At 40.2% G+C, this 25,765-nt stretch overlaps 1 protein-coding gene across 1 annotated transcript in view; it reads right to left on the minus strand.

Annotated features, from left to right (window-relative positions):
• The window catches only part of Lepr (leptin receptor), an 88,293-nt gene that overhangs the window by 32,296 nt on the left and 30,232 nt on the right, over positions 1-25,765 (minus strand). The window contains exons 5-13 of the mRNA XM_036177185.1: positions 23,286-23,491; positions 19,493-19,635; positions 17,806-17,950; positions 11,310-11,600; positions 11,042-11,159; positions 8,150-8,349; positions 3,939-4,087; positions 1,933-2,092; positions 1,736-1,818 (exon numbers count right to left, since the gene is read on the minus strand). Of these exons, the coding sequence (XP_036033078.1) occupies positions 1,736-1,818; positions 1,933-2,092; positions 3,939-4,087; positions 8,150-8,349; positions 11,042-11,159; positions 11,310-11,600; positions 17,806-17,950; positions 19,493-19,635; positions 23,286-23,491 (1,495 nt within the window). The remainder of the gene's footprint in view (positions 1-1,735; positions 1,819-1,932; positions 2,093-3,938; positions 4,088-8,149; positions 8,350-11,041; positions 11,160-11,309; positions 11,601-17,805; positions 17,951-19,492; positions 19,636-23,285; positions 23,492-25,765) is intronic.

A 25,765-nucleotide genomic window follows, 5' to 3' on the forward strand; every position in this document is an offset into this window, starting at 1 on the left:
AGGGTTTCTCTGTGTAGTTTTGGTGCCTGCCTGCTGTGGATATCGCTCTGTGTAAATAAAGTTCTGATTGGCCAGTGGCCAGGCAGGAAGTATAGGCCGGACAAGAGAGAAGAGAATTCTGGGAAGTAGAAGACTGGGGAGAGACACTGCCAGCCGCCGCCATGAAAAGCAACATGTAAAGACACCGGTAAGCCACAAGCCATGTGACAAAGTATAGACTAACAGAAATGGGTTAATTTAAGAGAGAAGAAGTAGATAACAAACAGCCTGCCACGGCCATACAGTTTGTAAACAATGTAAGTTTCTGTGTGCTTTCTTGGTTGGGTCTGAGCGACTGTGGGACTGGCGGGTAAGAGAGATTTGTCCTGACTGGGCCAGGCAGGAAAACTCTAACTACAAATGGCACCCAACGTGGGGCAAGAGTTTCCACCTAAAACCTGAGAAAAAAGATTCTAAGACGGAGCTAAAAACAGCTTCCTAGTTGTCTCCCTCAAGTTAGCTACAGCCTGCCAGTTTGAGCTACTATGGCAGGTTTGTGGCGTGTGCGTCTGACCTACAGTGTGGCAGGAATGAGGAATCTATAAGCGACGCTTTACTCTGCTGCATGGTGGATTTAGTCTTTGCGAGTTTAAAAAAAAAAAAAAAGGGTTTCTGGGATATGCACTGCTTTGATAGAACTGCTTCTGATAGTTGATGGTACACATGGCTCCAGACCCAGAGCTGTCGGTAAACTGTACCACCGCCATGTTGGGAAACTGAGGTGGGTGGAGCCAGCAGCCACAGTGGCATTTCAGTCTTACAAAGATGGATATTATACACAGAGAATCTGGTTTGTCTTGTCTTTGAGACTTTTAACTACAGAAAAAAATTTGATCATAAAGACTGTTGAGTTAAATAAATATGTAAATTTTAAAGGTACCTTGACTTCAAAATTTGGATATAAGGATATATTGCTTTGGAAAAGAGTCTTTGTCTGTGTAGTTTTGCTGCCTTTCCTGGATCTTGCTCTGTAGACCAGGCTGGCCTCGGACTCACAGAGATCCTCCTGGCTCCGCCTCCTGAGTGCTGGGATTAAAGGTGTGCACCACTGCTGCCTGGCTAGGAAACTATTTTTAAACATACATTGACTTTCTTCCTTTTGGGGATTGAAATTAATTTCATATTTACATAATAAACATACCATTGCCTACCTCATGTATTTTATTCCTAAGTCAGTCTTAAGCTTGATCTCTACTCCTGAAATTATTTATTTGGGATAGAAATCAACTCTTCAGAAGAATGGATGCTTTGGCATTTCCAAGTTGATCATCCATCATTATAGAAAACACTCATCCTATGCCATCACACAGATAAAATAGTCTCTTACATCTTATGTGCTTAAAGTGTGAAAGGAAATCCATGTTTACATTGTTCAGGATTCAGTTGAAAACAAATTGTGGACTTAAAGCAACACTACTTATCATTTAGTGATCTTACCCTGAGACAGATGACAAATATGAAGCCCAAAGAGCCCAAGACTTTTCCAGAATAGCAATGGCACAATTATAATTGACCTGAGAAAATAATAAAGGCTCCTGACTATGTCAGAACTCCAGATGCTTAATTCTGAGCAACCACCTCTCCAAAATGCATTAAAACATAAGGTTTGGGGTCACTTGTGAGATTAATAATGACAGCTTTATAAACAAAGAACAAACAAGTCCAGGATAAAATAAAAGATAGAAATTAGAGGTACCTTCCAAAGCAAGGTGACATTTCTCTCTTTTCTAGTGACATCGCCACTCATTATTCTCCAAAATTCAGGTCCTCTCACGGGAACTGCAAATGATAGGGAGCCCAAGTTGGACACACGTTCTTGAAAGGAATGTTTTCAGTCACATTTAAAGCATACGCTTCTGCACTTTCAAGAAACATTAACAAATGTTCACAGACCTTTCACATCCATGACAAGCGTGTAGGCTGGACTGCTCCAATTACTCCAGTACCCAAGACCATCCAGCCGCCTGCAGCGCACCTGTGCCACGTAGACTGCACAGAGGTCCAGCACTGGCAGGCTGGCAGACTTTGATTTTGCATCAAATACCTCATGCATCTGTAACAGAAGTCACACTGTCAACACACATGTCTCCTATGGGTCCTGAAGTATGCTTTTATTTTAAACCTTAACACGATTCCAAACGTAAGACTGAGTGATGTTGTATGTTCTCACTTCAAAAACCCATGACATTTGGCCAGTCAGGAGACTGCTGCCTCCCACATCTGGTCATTCCCTTGTTGTCTCATTGTCAAGGTCAATTCCAAATGTACTCTGGCCCTACTGCTAATCCTTGTCCTCTGATCCTCTCTCAACCACAAAAACAAGAATTCAAAAATGGTGGTCAGACAGGGCCCTTCTCTCTAGAGAATCAAGGAGATAAGACCACAACTGATGTCACTGTGCTAATGATATCATCAGGGTTTTTGCATTTCCATTCTTAGCAAGCTGCTCCTGCAAAACTGACACAAAGTTTCTTCTATGCACACTCAACGCTATGATTGTGTAATAAAAGTCGCCTCTTTTGAGCTGGATGGTGGTGCAGCATTTGGGAGTCAGGAAGATCTCTGTGAGTTCCAGGACAGCCAGGACTGTTACACAGAGAAACCCTGTCTTGCAAACAAAAAAACAAAACAAAACAACAACAAAATAGTAGCCTCTTTCTAAATGTTCCATGCATGTACATACTGAAAGATATCAGAAGCTTAAGCAAAATGTGGGTCCCTGAACAATGAATGTGGAAACAAAGGATGAAATATGGCAAATATTTCTTCAAAGAAGACCTTCTCCAAACCTTTAATGTCATAAACTGCATCTCTACCCCAGGAAGGTGCAAAGAGGCAGGGTTTCCTGAGCCTAGTTAGCCAGGCAATCTCTATTTCACAGAACAGTTCATTGGGAAAACATCCTGCCAAGTATACTTTGGGAAAGGCTGGAACATTTTTGTTCCTTACAAGGATTAGACTTTGACAATCTAAGTCAGTGCTTCCCAAACTTCCTAATGCTGTGACCCTTTAATACTGTTCCTCATGGTGTGGTGACCCCAACCATAAAATTATTTTCATTGCTACTTCATAACTGTAATTTTGCTACTGTTGTGAATCATAATGTAAATATCTGATATGTGACCCCTGGGAAAGTGGTTGTAACCTGCAGGTTGAGAACTATTAATCTAAGTAATGAAAGCAATTACACAGTATAGGAGAGTGTACTATTTGTATGCTAGTGACAGTGAGAAGCAATGAAACTCTGGAACATTAGAAGATGCTGTTGCATGTTTAACTCTCAATAGATGTGATTACCTACAGGAGACAGACATGCATGAGATTGGTCATGAAAGGGAGAGGGGCTCACAGGGCCCCCACTTATCCCTGAGGGTTTTACTGTTGCTAGGGGAAGATGAGACATTTTTTTTTCAGTGGTTTTCAGTGGTAAGCTGGCCATGTTCCTGTGAAAAAATTCCTTACCAAAGATGGAGGAAGATGACTGGCTAGGAAGAGGAAAGGGATCAGAGGTAGTAAGAGGGGGGTGAATATGATCAGAATAATTTATATATGTGTATATATATATATATATATATATATACATATATATATATATATAGTGTGTGTGTATGTATATATATATATGTATATAAAATATCATAGTGAAACCCATTATTAAGTATAATTAATGTATGTTCATAAAACACTTAAATAGCATTTAGTAGTCTCAGCACTTGGGAGGGTAAAGTATCAGAAGTTCACAAGTTGAAGGCCAGCCTGGGATACAGGATAACTTTGAGGGCAGCCTGGGCTACAGAGTGACTTGAGGCTAGCCTGGGATACAGAGAGACTCCAACTTACAGAGGGACAGGGGAAAGGAGGGGAGAGAATAGAGAGAAAAACAATTAGAAATAAAGTACCTTCCATTGTATTTCTTTCCCATTTAAGCCATATCGAATCTGGAACTGAAGGTTATTTTCTGGAAAGACAGGCTTTTCCCAAGATATTTTTAATAATCCAATGTTTATAGTAATCTCTGCTTTCACACTAGATGGAGGTAGTGGTTTTACTAGAAATTTAAAAATAATATCATGTAATAGTAACTTAAACAGCAATATTAATCATCTGATACTTCATATCTATAGAGTCATGATGTCTTTTTGAAAGCTTTCTCATTCATTGACTTATCCTTACAGCTTTGTGTAATACATAAGAAGAATTATTATCTCCACTTTGTAAGTACAAAGTTCACTGAAAACCTCATCAGTACATTATCCATGTCACTTTGCAAGGTCAGAGAGTACGCTGAATGAGCCATTCGAAGCTCGCTTTCTATAATCTGAGGAAACAGATTTTAATAAGCAGAGAATAGAGGCAAAGGTGACTAAGATCGCAAATGATTTTAACACGATTGAAAAAATATAGACACATTTAAAGAAGAAATGCATAAAAATATAGAAATGCACAGAAGACGGTTACCTTGTAACAAAGACTATAGAGGTCCAGCCCCTTATAGTCTTTTCCCACAGTTCTAGAAGAGACACTACCAGCAGCAAAGAATTGATCTGAGGGATATCAAATGAATCTAAGCACACCGAGCTCTTTAGTCCATTCACTTTATTCTTCTCAGTCAATTCTATCTACAAAGCTTCATTTCTGTTCTCATAGTTAGTACCTCTCTGTCCCTTCTTCTACTGTTCTCTCAGTTCTTTCCATCTTCTCTCAAGTTTCCAGTTTATATACACATACAATCAACAATTCTCTGGCTGCACCACTTTCTGGTAGGGTGGGGCAAGTGTACTTGGTTGCTAGGTAGCCTTCATCACAGCTTGATGTACCTGGTATATAAAAGCCCTTACCTTTGAGTTAATTGTTAAAGGGAAAATCTTTCAGAACGAGGGATACCACTTGGGCGATGGGAGAAAGGAAGGTTTAAGCTTAATTTGGACAAGAAATACAGTTTTGTACCTAATATCTGCCTAGCCTTGACAGTTGTCTCAGTAAGATATTTACCTTATCTCAGGAAACTAGCAGGTAGTCTGAGTGCTTATCTATCTGCAGTCTGTCCTTGTATGTTTGGCAAGTATCTCAGATAAAATACTTTTGTCTGGAAATGGCCCTAGCTGGATGCTTGCTAATGAAGATAACTACAGAAAGGCAGACTTCTGAGTCTAATGTTAAAAAGGGGGAACAAAAGCCTGGGGATGTTATCCAAGTACTCTGAATTGTATAAGGGAAATTGTGCCCAGTGAATGGTCAACCACACTGTTAGAAGTTCTTGGGAAAAGAATCAAATGGGAAAGCTACAATAGCACACCAGGAATTCATTGCAGGATACAGCTAACATATTGAAAAGCCAGGATCACCAATACACCTTGAATTTTGGCTTTATCCTCTGGAAGAGCCCTACTCTTCCAGATATTAGCTTTTGTCATTGACAACTGAATTCCTACTTCATATTTCTGTGGCTCACAACAACCTTGTTTCTTCTTCCTCCACCTCCCTCCCCCGCTCCCTGCCCTCTTGTCTTGGTAAGGTCTCACTTTGTAGCCCTGGATAGTTTAGGACTCATTGCATAGATCATGCTGGTCTTGAACTCACAGAGATCTGCCTGCCTCTGCTTCCCTAGCACTGGGATTAAAGGTGTGCACTACAACCAGCTACCTTTTTTTTTTAACATCTTATGTTGCTGCTCTTGACCTAACTTTGACTTACATCCATAATGTGCATTTGCCCAACATTATCAATTTTTCCCATGGAGGGCCATTTTTGTTAATAATAAGACTATAAGGCAACGTGACTTGTTGGACTAGAACCTGGAAGTCCAAACACAGCTTAAGCCTCTAGATCTCCTAATAGCATCATGACATCAAGCATGAACTTCACAGTACCACATCAATCTTGTCTTTACTTGTAGAAGACACCCCTAAATGGAGCAATGGGTTCAGCTGCCATAGCAATGTGCTAAAATTCTTAAGTACTATACTTCCACACCAGCTGGTAAAGAACTTTTCTCCTGAGATCATCCCCCACCCCCATCTCAGCTCCCCTCAGCTCCCCTCCATAGCTGCCATGAGCTATCATCTAACAGGTTAACACCAGGTAGAGCCTGAGGTCTCTAAGATGGTGGCCAGGGTTCTCCTCTTCTTGGAAATTATTCTGATGGGTACCTCTGCCATTGAACTATCCAAAGAGAGATGGCCTTTGACTGGAATATGAAGTACACAATTCTAGTGACAGAAAGGAATAGAAAGAAACCCACCAACCCATAAACTGAAAAACCACAGATAGGGTGTTGTATGGGGGAAGATAGGAAAAGACTCTGAAGACATTCGTGATCTACTCCCAAAATCTGTTGACTCCCTCAAGCTCTGTAAGTCAGGACCCTGTTGATTCATAGAGAACAAAGAATACCTGGATTAGCACAACATTAGTGTTTGCCATCATTCTCCTCCTCCAAGTCTCACTTCTAAAAACAACCACTGTGTAAAAAGTGTGGCCTCTTGTTTGAGCAGTACTTTTTAATCATTTAAGCAATCAACACTAGTACTTTAGGCCATTCAGGACAAAACACCTTGAACTTGCCATTAGTATGTAGTTTCTCATGATCATTAAATTCCTCATAGCTCATGATAGTATCCATTTCTAACCCCATAAGATCTAACTTTCATCTCTGGAAAGGCCATTTCTTTTTAAGAAAGTCCATATTTAAGACAATATAGGAATTGATTCTTTGGTTGTGGTTCAGTGGATCACATGGATGGATTCAGTGACTACCAAGAGATAGTGCACACACAGCCCACAGTGATGCACACATCAAGGGAGTATAAAGAGCTACACACACAGTTGATGGGTGGTACAGAATGTCTACATGCCTAATCCAAGTTTTGAAAGCTAGGAAGAGGTGGAGCTGAGATTTACATCCGAAAGCTTCATTTCCACATTGCTCTCTTCCTAAGGCAAAATGATTTAAAATTCTTTAAGTTTTGGGAAGCAAAGCACTCAGTGTTATCCAGAGAGCAGTTGCTGGCTTCATGTTGTGTGTGACTGTTCATGGCTCTTTATTAGCCTAGAGTATTGAGGAACAGAAAAGTACCAATTGCAGTAAAAACACAATGGAATCATGCAACAGAAGAGATAATTAATCAGTTGAGCATTTATATGGGAAAACAGATCTAATAACTAAAATGAGTTCATCCTATATTAAAAAAATAGATTCTACTTCAAATGTGTGCTGATTAATGGAAAAATATACTGATTTTTGACATAATTTCCTAATAAAATAATGTATAGCAACAAAATAAATGACCAGAAATGGGTCATTTTTCAAATATTCCACAATGACTTTGGAAGAATACATCAAATCAATCAATCAATATCTCTCTCTCTCTCTCTCTCTCTCTCTCTCTCTCTCTCTCTCTCTCTCTTTCTCTCCCACTCCCCCCCCCCCGCCTATTTTTTGAGACAGAGTTTCTCTGTGTAGCTTTAGAACCTTTCCTGGAACTCACTTTATGCCCAGACTGGCCTCTAACTCATAGAGATCTGCCTGCCTTTTCCTCTCAAGCTCTGGGATTAAAGGTATGCGCCACCACCACTTAGCTCATCAAATATCTCAAAGGTTCTTTGAATCCTTGGATCTGGGTACTTCTTAAAAAAAAAAATACATAATTATCAATAACTATCATTACAGATCTCATCATCTTTGTCCATTTTCTTCACTTTCTTTAGATATTTCAAATGTCTCTTACCCAGAATCCCAAATTAAAGTCTTGAAATATGATTACTCAGCTTATATTATCCAAATGAAACTTTCAGATAAAAATAGCCAGTGCTTTCAGAACTACACTACAGGGATCCTTTATATGTTGTAAAAACCTCACAAAACTGTGCTCACAGTAGCACATGCAACTCAGGAAGTGTTGCATGGAAGTATCCAAGTGCTATGAATCTGTTATCCATATGTATAAACAAACCTGCTACAGACAGTATAAAATAGACTCAAAATGGTAACAAAAACTCAAAACTAGAGACCTTCCTAAGGCCAATTCCTCTATAAACAAAATCTTTTTTTTTTCTTCAAAATCTAGTGTGATTAGAAAATGGCACCCAAATCTAAGGAAAATACACCTACCTACAGAGTCGGGAAGGACACATGTTGGTGGAGAGTCAAGTGAACCTAAAGAATGGTTGATCTTGATCCACATTGTGTAGCCAGATAATAGAAAGATGGGCTGGAAAACACATTCATAAAAGCCATCCCTCTGCAAGATGCAGCTTTTGGACTCAGATGCAGGATGAATAGATGGACTATCGGAACAATACAGGCTGCTCCTTAAAAGATATTTTAAAAAAAAAATCCAGTTAATATGCAGTATTAATAAGAGGACGAAGATATTTTAGAAATCTGATTTGTTGTTCAAAAGAGATTGTGTTCTCTGTCTGAAAATGGGAGCTTTTATTAGAAAGGCACTCTTGGGTGCCTAGCTCTCTCGGGATCTTAGTCTTTCCTAAAAACAGTAACTATAAACATGCTGTATGAGTAAGGAGGAGTGAAGGAAACTCGAAGAGCTGACAAGAAGGGAGGTTACACCAGCCCACTGGTTCTCAGCCTTCCGAGTGCTCTGGCCCTTCAGTACAGCTTCAGGTTGTGGGCATCCCAACCATAAAATTATATTGTTGCTAATTCATAACTGTAATTTTGATACTGTTATGAATCAATGTAAGTATTTTTTGGAGATAGAGTTTTTTTTTTAAGATTTATTTATTTATTATGTATGCAGAAGAGGGTGCCAGATCTCATTACAGGTGGTTGTGAGCCACCATGTGGATGCTGGGAATTGAACTCAGGACCTCTGGAAGAGCAGTTGGTGCACTTAACCTCTGAACCATCTCTCCAGCCCCAAGATTTATTTATTATACAGTGTTCTGCCTGCATGTATGCCTGCAGGCCAGCAGAGGGCACCAGATCTCATTACAGATGGTTGTGAGCCACCATGTGGTTGCTGGGAATTGAACTCAGGACCTCTCGAAGAACAGCCAGTTCTCTTAACCACTGAGCCAGGAGATAGAGGCTTTTAAGGGGGTTGGGATCCACAGGTTGAGAACCCCTGTACTAGAGGCTTGCATCGGTGACATGATTGTAGCAACAAGGATCAAAAACAGGACCGGGGGTACCTCTGGGGTGGGAGGAAAGCAGATTCTTCTCACTTTAAACAGTGGGTTAAATTCCAAAAGAATGTGAGAATGTAACTGATGGGAACATTTGGCTTGATTGACAGTGCCCTAATACTTTCCAGTCCAAACTGATGTAATGAAAATAAATGCCAAATCCTGATCCATACATGAATGGTTGTGAAGTATATTACTCATTTTCTCAGAAATGAATATTGTTTAAACATTAGGGGTCTCAACCAACCTACTTCCTCACAGAACACAGTGTGTTTCCTCTCTTTGAAGTGGTCCTTCTGACACTGCTCTGAAAATGGTATTTAAATGATGAAAGCTCTGACTACTCTCTCTACAGGGATGAGAATGAGAAGGAAAAAGAAATGAAAATACTAAAATCTTTTCTTATCTACCATCTTTGTAGTATTTTCTGCTCAAGGTCATCTGTGTATGTGTGTGTGTGTGTGTGTGTGTGTGTGTGTGTGTGTGTGTGTGTTCAGATAACCAGTGGTGAATGAGAAATACCAATGACAGAGGGATTTGTAATCGTCACTAAAATAGCAGTGCAGACACAGTGGCAAAGATCTAATTTGGAACGATTAGCATCATCATCATGACAGCAATAACCAATAATTCACAATAATTGATTGCTCCAGTGCAATGTTTCCTAGGAGACACTGTGTTACTTAACTACAGTGCCATTAATTGCCAATAAATGCCATTAATTGCCCCTATGAACCATATGAATCCTACCATTCTCTCCATTTTACAAACAACTTGGAATTTTACAGACGAGGAAATTAACACCTGGGAGGTCCAAAAACTCACTAAGTATTTGTAGATTATTACATGATGATCCAGTGAATGTCAGGACGGGAAATGAGCCATGGGGCTTATAAAATGGCCTTTGGCAAACATATGTTTGCATGTGAAAATGCATGGGAAGACATGTAATTAAAATGGCCTATCACGAACTTTCAATTGGTTTAAAAAATATTCATAGCACATAAGATAAAGACAATAATTTTTCCCATTTAGGAAATATGGAAATTGCCATTATTTTCCAATACTGTAGAGGCGTCAACCCAGATCATGAGGGACAGAGTTCAGATCACAGGATTTGAGAGGAGAGATATATTTTCCAAGTTGAAATTTTAGATTTTTTAAGACTAAATGGGCACATTGCACAAACTGAGATTCTCCAATACAAATTTAAATATCAGAGCATAGCGTTATAAGAGTAGCAAACATACTGGACGTCTACCATGGGATCCTCTAAAAACAAGGAGGCATTTATCCTCTCAACAGAGACACAGTTTAGGACTCATGCTATGTCAAGACAAGGGAAATACAAAGAAAGGTAAAAATAAATAAACACACAATTCTTTTTAATAGAATCTGTTACCCCTTATTAACCACTGTTTGCATCCTAAATTAATTCACTCCATTCTAAAAAGCAGTCCCATCTTGCAAAATCTTGTCCCTTTGCTTCTTTTTCCTAAAATACTGACCTTTAGCTGAATGTTGTTCAACTTTTTTTTGCACAGACTACTTTAGCCCATTCTCTGAGCCTAAATATACCACATATGAAATAAATCTCTTTGCCTCTCTTGTATGTCACTCAAGAGTCAAAATGCAATCCCAGGAAACAATGTGTATATATATGGCCTCAGGTGTGAATGTTTTCAAAGATTACAATTTATGTAATTCCTCACAATTTTTCTAACAAGTTATATATTATATTCAAACTTTTGCTCAGAGAGAAAAATGTACCAGATTTCTGCTATCCTAATAGATTAACAGAAAATCTAACTGAGCTATGCCCAGAGAAAAACAAAGAAGCAAACACAATACATACCTGTGATACCTCAACTGCACAGTGCTTCCCACAAGTGATTGGATTGTGCTGGGTGACCATCTGCAAGTCATTTTAGTTAAGTACCCATCAGTTTCACATGATATATTGATATTGACATCTATTTAAAACACATTAAAATATTAATATGAAGTACAAACACCAAAAATCATGAAAAACATTTTCTTCACATCTTTCATAGGGCTCTAACACAGTTCATGGCAACGAACGATCTTGTGGGACAGGATGAACGAGGCCTTGGGATGCTTACCCATCACATATAATTCAGCATAGCGGTGATGGCATTCCTGCCCACTACAGCAGTACACTGCGTCATAGGCAAACTTCCCTCGAGGTCTGGTGGCTTTCAAGTTGGAAAAAGTTACTTTGCTAACGTGGTCATTCACAGCGCTGTACTGTATTTCGGGGATTTTCTCAGCTAGATTCATCCACCAAACTATCTGTTTTGAGGAAATAATTTGGTTTTCATTTTTGTAGGTGCAATGAAAGGAGACATTCGATCCAACACTTGTCAGAAGTTTGGGTGGAAAGTACATGACATCTGTAACACAGAAGGAAAGATGGGCATTCAGATGGAAACAGAAACCATGATGGGAGCAGCCTGTACCACAGCAAAGAGATCCCCACATTCCCAGTTACCCTGCCAAAATCAAGTAAGTGCACTGAGAAACTGGCTGATGCTCTGGGCAGCCCTGTAGAGCCCCAGTGTCCCCTGCCCTCAATGAAAAGAGCCTCCCTGAACACCATGACACGCTTCTAAACATGTCATTTATTCATTACAACTGTGTTTTAGCAACTGTCATTTTCCAAGTGACAGGCAAAATTAGCTAAATGGAGTATCATTTATTTCCACAATGATTAATTTTCTACCAAACTATTTAAAACTGAATGTGTACACATGGGCACATACAAAAATAACTAAATAAATAAACGTTAAAGAAAAGAGAAGGACCAGTGAGATGGTTTAGCAGATAAAGGTACTTGCCACCAAGCCTGATGACCTGAGTCTGATTCCTAGGACCCCCATGATGGAATGAGAGAACTGATTCCTACAAGTTGTTCTCTGATCTCAACATGTGCACCATGGCCTATGTGTGCATACAAAAATAAATGTAATTTTAAAATTATAAGAGAATTGGTGAAACAAAGCACATGTTCTTAGCACAGATCACTATGATACCAAATCCTGACGGAAAGGGGGTTGCTGCTATTGTGGGTTTTTTGGGTTTTTTTTTTTCATACTTATGAGAGTTTCTAGTAAATGGGTAAAGAAATGGGTAAAATAGTTTGCTCAGTAATATCATGACAAATTTACTCTGATGGTTTTATATGTACCATCCACATTGGACACTGGCACTAACTGGTAAACAGAAACAGGATCGCACTGGGCAGAAGCACTGGACTATGGGCATGACTGTAATCCCAGCCTCAAGGACATGCAGCCTTCACATGAATGGGACTCCCTGCTGACCTATGCCTGTCACACACCTGATAGATGGCTAACTTTACTTAGTGTGTACCACACTCTCACTACTGAACAGTCTCAAAGCCTCAGAGCTACTCTTATTTTCTAGAAAGGGACAGAGTAACTCTCATAAATTAAGCATTTTTATTTACAGATTATTTTTAAAACCTCAAGGTATTTCAACATCAAATTCATCTAGTGAGGCTTAATTGAGAAATAAAGTTAAAATATGTATGTTTTGTGACTGATTAAATGCTTAAATCTAGGCTTAAACACAAAAAAGTGACTATCTATAAATTTATACCAAAAATTGATGAAACATACATATTAAACAAATGCTAAATACTTACTTTTCAAAAGAGCACAAATATCGTACTAGTAAATATTATGCAAAATTTAGTTTGAGGAATAGGACAGCCATGACTTTCTTTTTTTTGTTTTTTGTTTTTCGAGACAGGTTTCTCTGTGTAGCTTTGTGCCTTTCCTGGAACTCACTTGGTAGACCAGGCTGGCCTTAAACTCACAGAGATCCACCTGGCTCTGCCTCCCGAGTGCTGGGAATAAAGGCGTGCACCACCACTGCCTGGCAATGACTTTCTTTATATGGCCAAAAACCACTGATAACTTCACAATATCTACATTAATGAATTTTATTAAAAGGAGATATTCTAGTGATAATAGTAATGATATTGATTACTCAAAGGATATAGACCATGAATCAAAGCATTTTTAGGTAAAGTTCTTTTGGAATATGTTTATCACAATCCCAGAAAATGGACTTTTTAATTCTAGGAGCAGATGTGCTGAATTTTCTTTAAAGGGAAAAGTTGGAGCCTGCTTATCTAGATTATTTGTGATTCAGCACACATCACCAGCCATTATGTCAGCACAGTGGATAATACTCTAAAGAGAAATATTTGGGGGAGCTTCTTAAGTGGACTAGTTTTTGTTCCCACTGCAAGCCTCTTAGTTTGTTTCTTATATAGTGAGTTTCTTTCTCTTAGTCCTCACCTACTAGCCCTCAGAGGCAGCTAAGCCATCAGAGATTACCAGGCAGCATTATGGTTGAGACCTTTAAATTTCTCCAAAAGCCCATAAGCTAAAGGCTGGGACACCAGCCTGTGCTGCTATTGGGATCTATAAAACCTTCATGAGGGACCATCCAGTGGAAGGAGTCGGGACATTTGGAGTGTGCCCCTGATAGGGACATTGGGACCCAGGCTCCTTCTTCATTTCTCTGCATTCTGGCAGCAGTGAGCTGAACAGATCTCCTCTCCTGCAGGCTCCTACTGCTGATGAAGTGTGTTGTCACAGGCTCAAAGCAACAAGGTCAAAACTAAAACCTAAAATATGAGCCAAAATTAATTTTTCATTTTTTACAATTAAGTTTTGGGGGAATTTTGACTAGAAGGTAATTAATTATTTACCCACTTTCCTCCGCCCCCATATTTTTCTGTTCAGGATGTCTGAAGTCGAGAGAGACACCTGAGTTATAAATAAAAGTCTAGCTGTTAATAGTCACATGGTTGACTATTACACAAGCTAATTGATAAGGTTGTGTGTGTGTATGTGTGCTTGTAAATATGCTGACAATGAACTACCTAGTATCAGACTCCCCGAAGTCTGACTCAGGTTGACAAAGTCAATCTGCACCGGGTTTTCATTCTTATCTCCACACCTGCAGGGACCCCCACATGACCATATTATGTAAGACTGCAAAGTATGAGCTGGCATTTGAAAAACCAAGCAAATATAAACGTGCAGATATTGATGTACATTGTAAAGAAAAACAGAGCTGAAAACATATCCATCTAAAGACCTAAACTGAATGAGATCAAATATTTGACAAAACGCAACAAGCTAGTATATTATATGAAGTTTCTAGAAAAGCATTTATATTTAGCCTTGAATCCCAGCAAACTTTGAAAAGCAACTTTGATTCTTTTAGCGCTGCCTCTTTTTCTTGAAGGGGGAAGTTTTACATTTTAATTATGAAGTAAAACAAGAAAATAAAGAAACATCTTTCTATAGAAGCTAAGCACACTGCCCAGTGGCTAATAAAGACAGCTTTCAGTGCCGGTAGGCATGGGGGTCTTCTATTTCCTTTGCACAGCTTCCCACCTGACCCCACAGCACCACACAGAAGCCTGCACCTGGGATACTGTGGTTTTCATTCCCTCCAAGTGACTCGTAGGGCACAGCTAGTCAGTAAGACCTGCTAATAAAAGATTTGGTTTCCCTTAGGAACCAACCATAAAGTTCCAAAGCTGAATCATCAGCCTCTTATCACACACATGGGGACAGTAGAAAGTTATCTGAGGAATAAAGATAGAAAATCTCCATCTAAATCTCCTCATGCCAGGTACCCGGGTCTCCCAGGCTGAACTAATTGTTCCACACTTGGTTTAGCTCCCTCTCATGTTCTTACTTTGTGTCAAGCAATTAGTGACGCTCTTCCCAGCTCTTTAGCTTTTGAGATTCTGAACACATGGGCTGTGAACTCGTAAACTAAGACGGCATCTGATGTTTGCTGAATGTCTGTTAAGAGTCAGGTGCTATGACACACATTTCACTGTGTTATTTCACCATACAAAAGCCATCCATATAAAAACATCCTGATCTTACAGACAAGGAAACGGAGGCACAGAAAGATTAAGAACCTCTCCAAAGAAATCATAATGATGGCCCTTGTGTAAACTGGCAGACTCCAAAATCAATGCTTCTAAGACATTGATGCAACTTGCTTTCTGACTAATTAACACTTCTTTGATACAATGTAATCAATAAGAAACTTGTTGAATGAAATAGATTGACGGTGCTCAATGTTTTACATTGCTGTTTCTGTGGATCCACAATCAACTCGAGTAAATCAACTCCAGGAAAGCTGAACGAGCAGACTACCAAAGGACAATTGAGTGTCTTCCTAAAATCACAACTCAACAGTAGCAGGGTTGGCAACAGCACAAGATTCTCAGGGCTCTGAAAAATGCTGCATCTCACCTCTCCAAGGAACCTGTGAACAAACCACAGTTTCTCTGATGTTAAAAATAACTTTGAAAGTAGGCAGAGAGGAGAGTGTGGCTGGATGTCAGACATACAGGTCTGTGAGTCACTGCAGCCAGATGGAGAGCCCAGGAGATCACTCACACCCGAAAAGGCCTGCTGAATCGCATGTGCCAGAGGTGGAAGTCTGGGTCAAATGTCAGCCAGCCTCAGTGAGCACCCAAGAGTGTCAGATGTACTCAGAGTGTTCTCAGTAGTAACAAGCTCTGGGGTGGATTTCCAGGTAGAGCTATGCCGGGGCACTCTTAGCTGATACCAACAGGTTGTTGTAGCAGTTAGGAACATCAAGGCAGCTGATTCCAAGAAAAGAACAGGACCCACCCACAGTATGAAAAGCTTCTACCAAGCTTGCAGATTGGTAGGAAAAATCTGATGGTAAAATCAATTTTTTACTGTTGACACCAGATGCTGTGGAACAGCAATCACATCTACAGGAAACGGTGGCAAGACATTGCCACACACTGACTACAGAATGAGATGTATCCTCCAAAATGGCTGGATCTTTACTGACACCTTGATGGCTTTTGACATGAATACAGATTTGATCTTCTGAGTTATGATGAATCCAGGGATCAAACCAGAGAATGCAAAATAGTCAGAGTAAGGGAATAAAGGAAAAAACAACCCACAGTTTCGGGGTCTGATGTCAACACAAGGGGAAAATATGGTATCCACTATTGTGAAGGGTCCACTCCTCTAAAAATACTTAGCATTGCTCGGGTACTATTTGGTGGGACTACAAGAGGTCCTGGAGTTAGAAGAGCAACTGGTATTCCTAATCCCCAGACCTTCACTGGATCGCCTGGTCCTATCTAAGTGACTGGAGTCCATCCCACCAGGTAATGACCACCCAAGTAAGAGACACAATAGCAGCTGCTGCTGTTGCTGCTCCTGCCGGCACTGTGGGAGCCCTGGTACCCTCCAGGATGGGGCACTCCATCCCTACCTGTAGCCCCACCTCCAGGAACTGGAATTCCTCTACCTGGTTTGAGACCACTCTTAGGCCCACCAATTGACCTGCCCCTGCTCAAGGAACACTGATATGCATGCCTCTCTTCATGAGTGAATGCCCTCTACCGGGAATTGGAGGTCCACCCCCTCCCCAGGAATGCATGCACCAAGACTCTGGGATGTTGCTAATGAAGATGCTTCTCTTTCCCCTGTAATGCATCTCATGATATTGTGTGGCCTGTGAGTTCTTTGTCCCCTCTCCCTGTATTAATTATAGCTAATAAAAAATACACAAGCAGTTCGTTTTTTGTTTTGTTTTTAAAAGGCTAGCTCTGAAAGTCTGAAGACTTCATTCTGAAAACTCCAAAAGCAGGCTGGTGAGAAGGCCCAGTATGGGAAGTATTTGTTGCACAAGGCTGAGAACCCGAGTTCAGATCCTCAGCACTGCATAAAAAGCCGAGCACAATAACCAAAGCCTGTGATCTGGGCACTGGGAAGCAGACAGGAGGAGCCTAGGGGCTCGCCCAGCCAGCTAGCCCAGCTGAATCAGCAAGCTCCAGGTTCAGGAAGAGACCCTGTCTCAAATAATAAGGTGAAGGTAGAAGAAGATAGCCAAAGTCAACCTCTGGCCTCTGTAGGCACCCCTCTCCCCACCCCCCACATATACACACTCACATGTGCACACACACCTCTAAAAGTAAGCATTTAACACGTTCATCTCAAATTAATACACTTGGATTCTAAACATAAGTTAAAGAATTAACAACATAAGTGGTATACACTCTAGGTTTTTAAAGTGGAAATTTCACATTAACTTTTTATCTTTTTGAAGTGTTCCACTATGCAGCCAAGGCCAGCCTTGGACTCATAATCCTCCTGCCTCATGCTCCAGAATCCTGGAATTCACAGGCATAGGCCACAGTGCCCAGCCTAAATATTTCTCTTTTTCATATTAAAAAAATAACTCCATAAGAGGGTGTTTTGGAAACAAATGTATAAGAACTCTGATGTAATTTTCATTAACAAATTAGCCTTCTCAAGATTTGTGTAAAAATGTAGCAGGGCATAGGCACACATGTCTATAATCCCAGCACTCAAGATCAGCCTAGGCTATATACCCAGACCTTGTCTCCAAAATGAATTTTAGATAAAATGTTAATATTATTTCCCCTCTAATTGTGGAAAATAAAAATTGAAGATGTTCATGATATACCCATGGCAAGGAAGGTCAGGACTGGGAGACTATTTCCGGAGAAGCTAGGCCTACCTTGTGTGGTGAAGACTCGAGGCAAACTCCAGTCACTCCAGATTCCTGAGCCATCCAGTCTCTTGCTCCTCACTTGAACCTTGTATGAAGATCCAGGAAGCACACTGTGTACCAACAGGAAAGGATCTGAGACAACTTCAGCAGCCTGTTCAATGTTAGGTTGAAAGAGTAGAACATCAAGTTGGTGAGGAACATTTGCCAAAACTGATAAGAGGTGAGCCTTAGCAAATCTCAAAGAAGTATAATCTTACAGATGAACTGTCCAGCTACAGAATTAAAATGGAAATCAATGACCAAATGAAAAACAAATCTGTCAGTATAAATTTAAAGAGCCTGTAGATCAAACAATTGTGACAATTAACGAGTAGCAACTGAATCTGAATTCCAATATGGTCTTTAGGATTTGGTGGAAATGGTGCCAAAGTTTTTGGGAATCCTGCAGCCACTTTGCATACATCTGGTAGAAAACAATATGCATAGGAGTGGAGAGGGCTGTAAGAGTCTTAGAGAGGAAAGCTCCACAGAAGAAGGCCATGAATGATACTGAAGTCCTGATCCTGAAGGCTACATCCCGACCCTGAACTACAGGGCATGAGTCAACACACCATTTATAAACCAGAGGGGAAGACATCCAAGGCCAAACCCTGTAGAAAACACACTCCAGCTAGGATCTTCCTGTGCAGCACATTCAATTTTCCATTAATGTGCTTCAATTGAATTCCCTGCTCTCTTCAAGACTGGGAGAGGAACAAAGGGGTCATAGGTTAAAAATCATGAAAAGCATAAGGTATGCCTAGAACAGTATCAGGACCTCCATATTTACAGTCTTGTGATTTCTGACTTACTAATTAATACTAGAAGACTATCAGGACCTTCATATTTACGGTCCTGTGATTTCTGACTGACTATGAGAAAGTATCTCATGGCAGCCTCAACTCTGCACCTATACATCCGACATCAAGGGTTCCCAAACTGCTCTCTGTAAAAATAAGGCCTCAGAAGAGTAACGCAGTTCTAAAAAGATTGATTTCTACCTTGGAATGATGCAACACTTTGGTTCACTATGTGCTACGGAAGCTTTCACATGACCCCACAGGCCATTCCCTCCTCCTCCCCACCCACTCCTGTCTCTGATGTCATCCACTGCCAGTTGTTCTCATTGGCAGTTCAGCCACACTGGCCTCTGTACTGCTGCTCCCCTACTCGACATCCAGTTTCCTGGAGAGCCATCTCCTCCAAGTCCTTGCTCAAAGATCACACTCTCAACAAGGCATGCCCCAGCCTCCACTTACTAATGCAACCTTTCCTCATCCTCTTTGATCCCAAGGTATCTTGCTGCATCTAGAATAGCTCCTGGCAACAAACAGGCACTCAAAAACACATTAGCAAAGGTCAAAGAGAATGCTGACTGACTTCACAACACAAATGCATATGTTATGTGTAAACACACTGAGCAATGGAAAAGTAAGAATGCAATGTAAATCAGCAGCACTCTACAGATGAAAACGGTTGGTTATGTTACAGTTTTATAACTGGACTTTCTGTGGTGTGGATAAATTACTTCGATGTATAATATTCGATATAATTCAATCCTTTCTAGAAAGCACAGGCAGGGATAATTTCTAAGAAACATAGGGATCTTCTAATGCTTCTCAAAGTTTCACTTTCTTTACCAAAATATACTCACCTCTTTTATGACTGTAGAATTCTCTGAATATTTCACTTGATATTGAAGTGGAAACAGTGCCACCGTTGGGCTGTCCCAAGAAATCTTTAAATTACCATCATCTGTGATTTCCATTTGTAAACCCAATGGTGGATCAGGTTTCACTTAAGGAGGGAAAAAAAGACTTTCAAGTCAGGCAACTTTCGTGGCAATCATATGTAAGTAAAATGAGGTTGAAATGAACTTCCAGCATAGCTTGCCTTTCAAATACTTAAAAAGTTAAATCGTTTGAGGGCTAATTACTGAGGTAAAGCAGAGATGCATGATGGACCCGTCCTTTGTTCCATACTTATCACAGCAAACCACTGTCTTTCTTTCCCTATGTGGAAAAGACGATAAACCAGTAAATGGGATTGTTTTGATAAATGTAATCTCCTTCTATAAAATGTCTGCCTAGCTTCACTTTGCCTAGTAATTTTCAAACTTACATGGAGTCTCTGCCTACTTTCAGTCACTGTGCTTGCTTCACTGGTCATGAGGACAACAGCAGTGTGCAGAACAATATTCAGAAAATGCACAGACCTCGGCAAGAGTCAGCATATCTACTCATGCAAAATAACAATCCAAATACACCTACTCAACTCAAATGAATTTCCCATGCAATAATGTACCATTACAAGGCCCCGACTGTCTCTGGGCTTAGGAGTGGGGTCTCGTAGCTTAATGGGGATTTAAACTAGGTAAATATAAGTTCAAGTGTACATGTGCATATTAACATTTGTATGTGTATGTGCATATATAAGTACATGACCATTTCAACCAATAAGAAAACCTTTTAAATATGTGAAGAAACAATTTAAATATCTTGCAGGTAAAGATTACTTTAATAAGTTATGGTTCACATTATAAAGGAAATGCAAGCAGCCATTAAAAATCACATTGTAGAATATTGAAAAGCATTAACTTCTAAAGTTCAAGAGGCTTATCACAAATTCATACTTAGACTATTTTATAAAATCTATTTTATTTTTATTTGTGTGTGTGTGTGTATGTGTGCATGCACACATTCAAGTACTCTAGGAAATCAGCAGCTGAGAGTGACACACTTCCTCCAACAAGGCCACACCCACTCCTACAAAGCCACGCCTCCTAATTGTCCCTTTGGGAGGCCATTTTCTTTCAAACCACCACAACCATCATAACAGAAATAATAATTCCTGTACCAACACTCTCACATAATACATCTTAATTCTTCCACAGCATTTACAAATTTTGAATATTTTATGTTCAAATACAAGAAATTGATCTTTCCCTAAAATTATCTCTGCATTAGGACAGAATTAAGAGTTTCCAAATATATATAAATTCTGTGGTCACACTTTCCCTTAACTACTCTACTTGGGAAACAAATTAAATGCAATGCTGATCTAAGTGCCTTTTTAAATTACCAGGTATAACAAGTTTTGCAAAGATAAACATATGCTGTTAAATAAATATTTTATCATTTTTTCCCCATGACATTTCTGCTGTGGATATCGCTCTGTATAAATAAAATGCTGTTTGGCCAGTGGCCAGGCAGTTAGTATAGGCGGGACAAGAGAGAAGAGAATTCTGGGAGGTGGAAGGCTGGGGCGGGGAGATACTGCCAGCCGCCGCTATGACAAGAAAGAGATAAGGTACTGGTAAGCCACAAGCCACGTGGCAAAGTATAGATTAATAGAAATGGGCTAAATATAAGAGTAAGAGCTAGACAATGATAGGCCTGAGCTAATGGCCAAGCAATTTAAATAATATGAATGTCTGTGTGCTTTTTAAGTGGGTTGTTGAACTAATAGGGCTTGGCGGGGGCTAGAGAGACGCTCTCCAGCTACACATTTCACAATTGAATTGCTTGGGTATTATTATCATTATTTTGTAAAAAAGTCATGCCTGTGTCTCTAAAGAACAAACTACTTGAATGTTAAACAAGGGTTCAAAGGTAGCATCTTTTTTTTTTTTTCCCTCCGAGACAGGGTTGCTCTGTGTAGCTTTGCACCTTTCCTGGGACTCACTTGGTAGCCCAGGCTGGCCTCGAACTCACAGAGATCTGCCTGGCTCTGCCTCCTGAGTGCTGGGATTAAAGGCGTGCGCCACCACCGCCTGGCTAAGGTGGCATCTTAAGTCATACGAAAAGAAGCAACATTTGGAACTGTGTGGAAAATTGTCACAGGTAAATGGAAAAATGTTTCCAGTGACACCAAGATCCATAAATCAAAGGCAAATGTGGAGAGTTGCTCAGAGGGTGGGAAGATGGCTCAGCTGATAAAGTGCCTATCATGTGAGTTTGGATCCCCAGCACCTACATAAAACCCAGGCATGGTGGTATGTACCTATAATCCTAATGCTGAGAGGCCAAATATAGGTGGATTACTGGAGTTCATTACCTAATCAGTCTTGCCAAATTGGGAGCTCCAGACTCAGTGAGAGACCTTGTCATAAAAATAAATAAATAAACAAACAAATAAATAAATAAAATAAGGAAGAGCAATAGAGGAAGAAGCCGAACATTGACCTTTGACCTCCACATGCACCTGCCCACCCACATGCACACATATGAAGAGTTGCATGTTCTCATTTCAGAAAACAGAAATAAAAAATAGTAAAGCTGCTAAGTAACATACAATTGAACACATTGTACATCAGCGTGCATATAAAACTAAGAAAGTAACTTAATACCTACACATGTTATTCATATCTATGAACTCAATATTTAAATTTATTAAAGGAGGATGGAGGATCTCTGCAATAAGAAAATGGGGTGCTCCACCCACATGAGGCTGTCTTGTACTCGGGCTGTGGAGTGGATGGCTTGACTGCTTACTAGTCAACTGTTGCCTCTACTAAAGGCCTGCTGTGTGAGTAGAAACCCTGCCCTGCTCCTCACGGTATCTCCAGCCCCTAAAATAGTCCCTCCACCCATGACTACTAAGATATATTTCTTGGAGGAATATTCAGGTAGAAATGTTTTTAGTAATTTTCAGAAATAGTTATCTGAGTGTGGCAATACTGTGTTCCCCAAAATATTGTGCACCCTAATAAACTTATCTGGGGTCAGAGAACAGAACAGCCACTAGATATAAAGGCCAGAGATTGGTGGCACACACGCCTTTAATCCTAGCATTCCAGAGACAGAGATCCGTCTGGATCTCTGTGAGTTCTAAGCCACGCTGGAAACAGCCAGGCGTGGAAACAAGACCCTTTAATCCCAGGAAGTGATGGCAGGATGCAGAAAAGTATTTAAGGCGTGAGGACCAGGAACTAGAGCCTGGTTAAGCTTTTAGGCTTTTGAGCAGCAGATCAGCTGAGATTCATTTGGATGAGGACTCAGAGGCTTCTAGTCTGAGGAAACAGGATCTGCTGAGGAATTGGCAAGATGAGGTAGCTGTGGCTTGTTCTGCTTCTCTGATCTTCCAGCATTCACCCCAATAACTGGTACTGGGTTTGTTTTTATTAATAAGAACTTTTAAAATTCGTGCTACATCTGAGATGTAAACAGGTGTTAGTCAAATAATACACATCCATTCACTAAGTCCAAGACTTATAGAGGCCACAGCTGCTTCAAAGGACAGCTTCATCACTAGTGTTAGAGACATTTACAACTGTGAACACTGGAACTGGAGAAGCTCCCTGGAATACCCTAGTACTACATTACCAGGATCTTCAGTATTGATCAAAATGATGTAAGCCAGTGAAGATCTTTAACCCACAAACAACCTGTCAACCCCTCCTTGTGATTGATTTCTCAGGACTATTGTCCTTCTGACGTGCAACTTACCAGCAAGCATGGGCTGCACTGTCATGAGAGGTGACTGAAAAGTCACTCCAGCAGATGTGATTTCCAAGTACATCAGAAGAGAGTGGTTGACTTTGGCTCTTGGCACTACCACATGACAGTCACAGTCCCGAACACCACAGCTGCATGGGACAGTCTGAAAACTGTCTTTCAGGGGGGCCAGACGCAAACCATCTATGACTTCAGGCCTGTATTTAAATATAAGAGCAACATATGAGCATGGGTTGGGGAACACTGGACAGGTTTTTGAAAGCAGGATGTCAAATTCAGCTTAGAGACAGGGCTGTATCAGGAAAAACAAATACAAGAGAGCAGATTCACTATCAAGGTACTATCAACAAGACACTAACAGTTAGAACTAAAGAAAAGCCATAGCTCTAAGACACCACCCACCATGAAAATATCCTTAAAAACAAATATGAAATAAAGACCCTTTGCAGGCACACCTAAACTTAAAGAATCATCTTCAGATCTGCACCATAAAAATACTAAAGAAAGGCTTTGGACACCAGAAAATAAAAGAAGATTGAAATCTGGTGTCACACAAAGGAATGAAGTTTAACTCCAAGGATAATTATTTATTGGCTGATTAGAGCAAAAAAGGCAACCATGTATTTACAGGGTGTGATGTATACTAAAGCCTGGCGCATTATCAACCTAGCTTGGAAGAATACTTCAGCTGGAAGTGTACAGTTGAAATGTTTCATGATATACAAAGTAGTACAGGGTCACTTAGATTCTATGACATGCTATAATTCAAAAGCCACTAAAATAATTAGTCATGTAGACAAAGCTAATAGGCAACAAAGCAGATTACATGGGAATCATTAAAAACAAAACAAAACAAAACAAAAAACTAAAAGAATACAGAAAAGTAGCTGGGCTGTGGTGGCACACACCTTTAGTCTCAGCACTTGGAGGCAGATAGATGTCCGAGTTTGAGGCCAGCCTGGTCTAGGAGCAAGTTATAGGCCAAGCAGAGCTATATGGAGAAACCCTGTCTTGAAAAGAGAAGAAGAAGAAAAAGAATGGAGAAAAGAAGAAAAGGACCAGAAATAATAGGATGAGAAAAGAGACAGAAGGCTTGAGAATAGAGTTGGTGGGATTAAATACAAACAGTCTAAATATCTCATTTAGAAGGCAGTCAGTAGCAACCTGGGTGAAAAATAAAACCCAATTATAAACCTCCCATAAGAAATCAATTTTAACACTAAAATTCAAATTTACTACAGGAGATGGTTAGAAAAACATATGCTACTTCAAGATGAATCAAAATAAAGCTGAATGGCAACATCAATGTCAAGAAAGTTGAGGCCAGGCAGTGGTGGCGCACACCTTTAATTCCAGCACTCGGGAGGCAGAGCCAGGCGGATCTCTGTGAGTTCGAGGCCAGCCTGGGCTACCAAGTGAGTTCCAGGCAAGGTGCAAAGCTACACAGAGAAACCCTGTCTCTAATTAATTAATTAATTAATGAAAGAAAGTTGAATTCAGTGCAATAATTATTCACCACAGTTAAGAAGGTCATTCATAACAAAAAAAAAAGTTGTGGAGGGGGGGTCACTAAAAGTGCATAATATGTATTTACCTAACCACAGGCAAAAATAGGCTAACTCACAGTTCCTGGGAAAGTTCAACCCTGCTCTAATAATTAATGTAATGCTGAACAACACTGTCAACCAACTTGACCCATGTAGTGAGATTAGTTCTCCACATGCCAGCCACAGTAAGTTCACCATGCAGCCAGTCAACATTTAGCATTGCCCAATTGTACAAAATAAGCCATCCTTCTCAATGAAGGACAAAGTCATCAAGAGCAGCAGAATTTCTGATAGGGCAATGAGAAAGTTGACCCAAATATGTAACTTGCTACTATCTACTTAATTCTTATCTGCTTTCAAGAAAAGTTTGTTCCTATATATAAGAATTAAGTATAGTGTGATGAAGAGGAGGAGGACGGGACTTGAGGAGATGGCTTTGGGTACAGTGTCTGCTGCACAATCATGAGGACCGTATTTTGACTTCAAAGACCCCACATAAAAGCTGGATGCAAATGCATCTATGACTCCAGGACTCTGACTGCAAAGTGGGAGCAGAAGCAGGAGAATCCGCAGAAGTTTTGGGCTAGCTAGCATGATTTGTCATCAACAAACAGGACACCCTGCCTCAAAACAAGGTGTGAGGACTCTCTCTCTCTCTCTCTCTCTCTCTCTCTCTCTCTCTCTCTCTCTCTCTCTCACACACACACACACACACACACACACACACACACACACACACAAAACACACACATTAAACAAAGTGGATGTGAGGACTGTACTCTGACCTACATGCACACACACACACACACACAGAGCAAAGGTTGCTACTATCTATTTAATTCTTAGATATATGAACAAATGTTACGTGAAAGTAAATAATGATGCAAAAACATTTGTCATATTGATTTTAAATCTGGCTTTTTT

This window comes from Onychomys torridus, chromosome 2 (genome assembly GCF_903995425.1).
Source record: "Onychomys torridus chromosome 2, mOncTor1.1, whole genome shotgun sequence".
Lineage (NCBI taxonomy): Eukaryota > Metazoa > Chordata > Mammalia > Rodentia > Cricetidae > Onychomys > Onychomys torridus.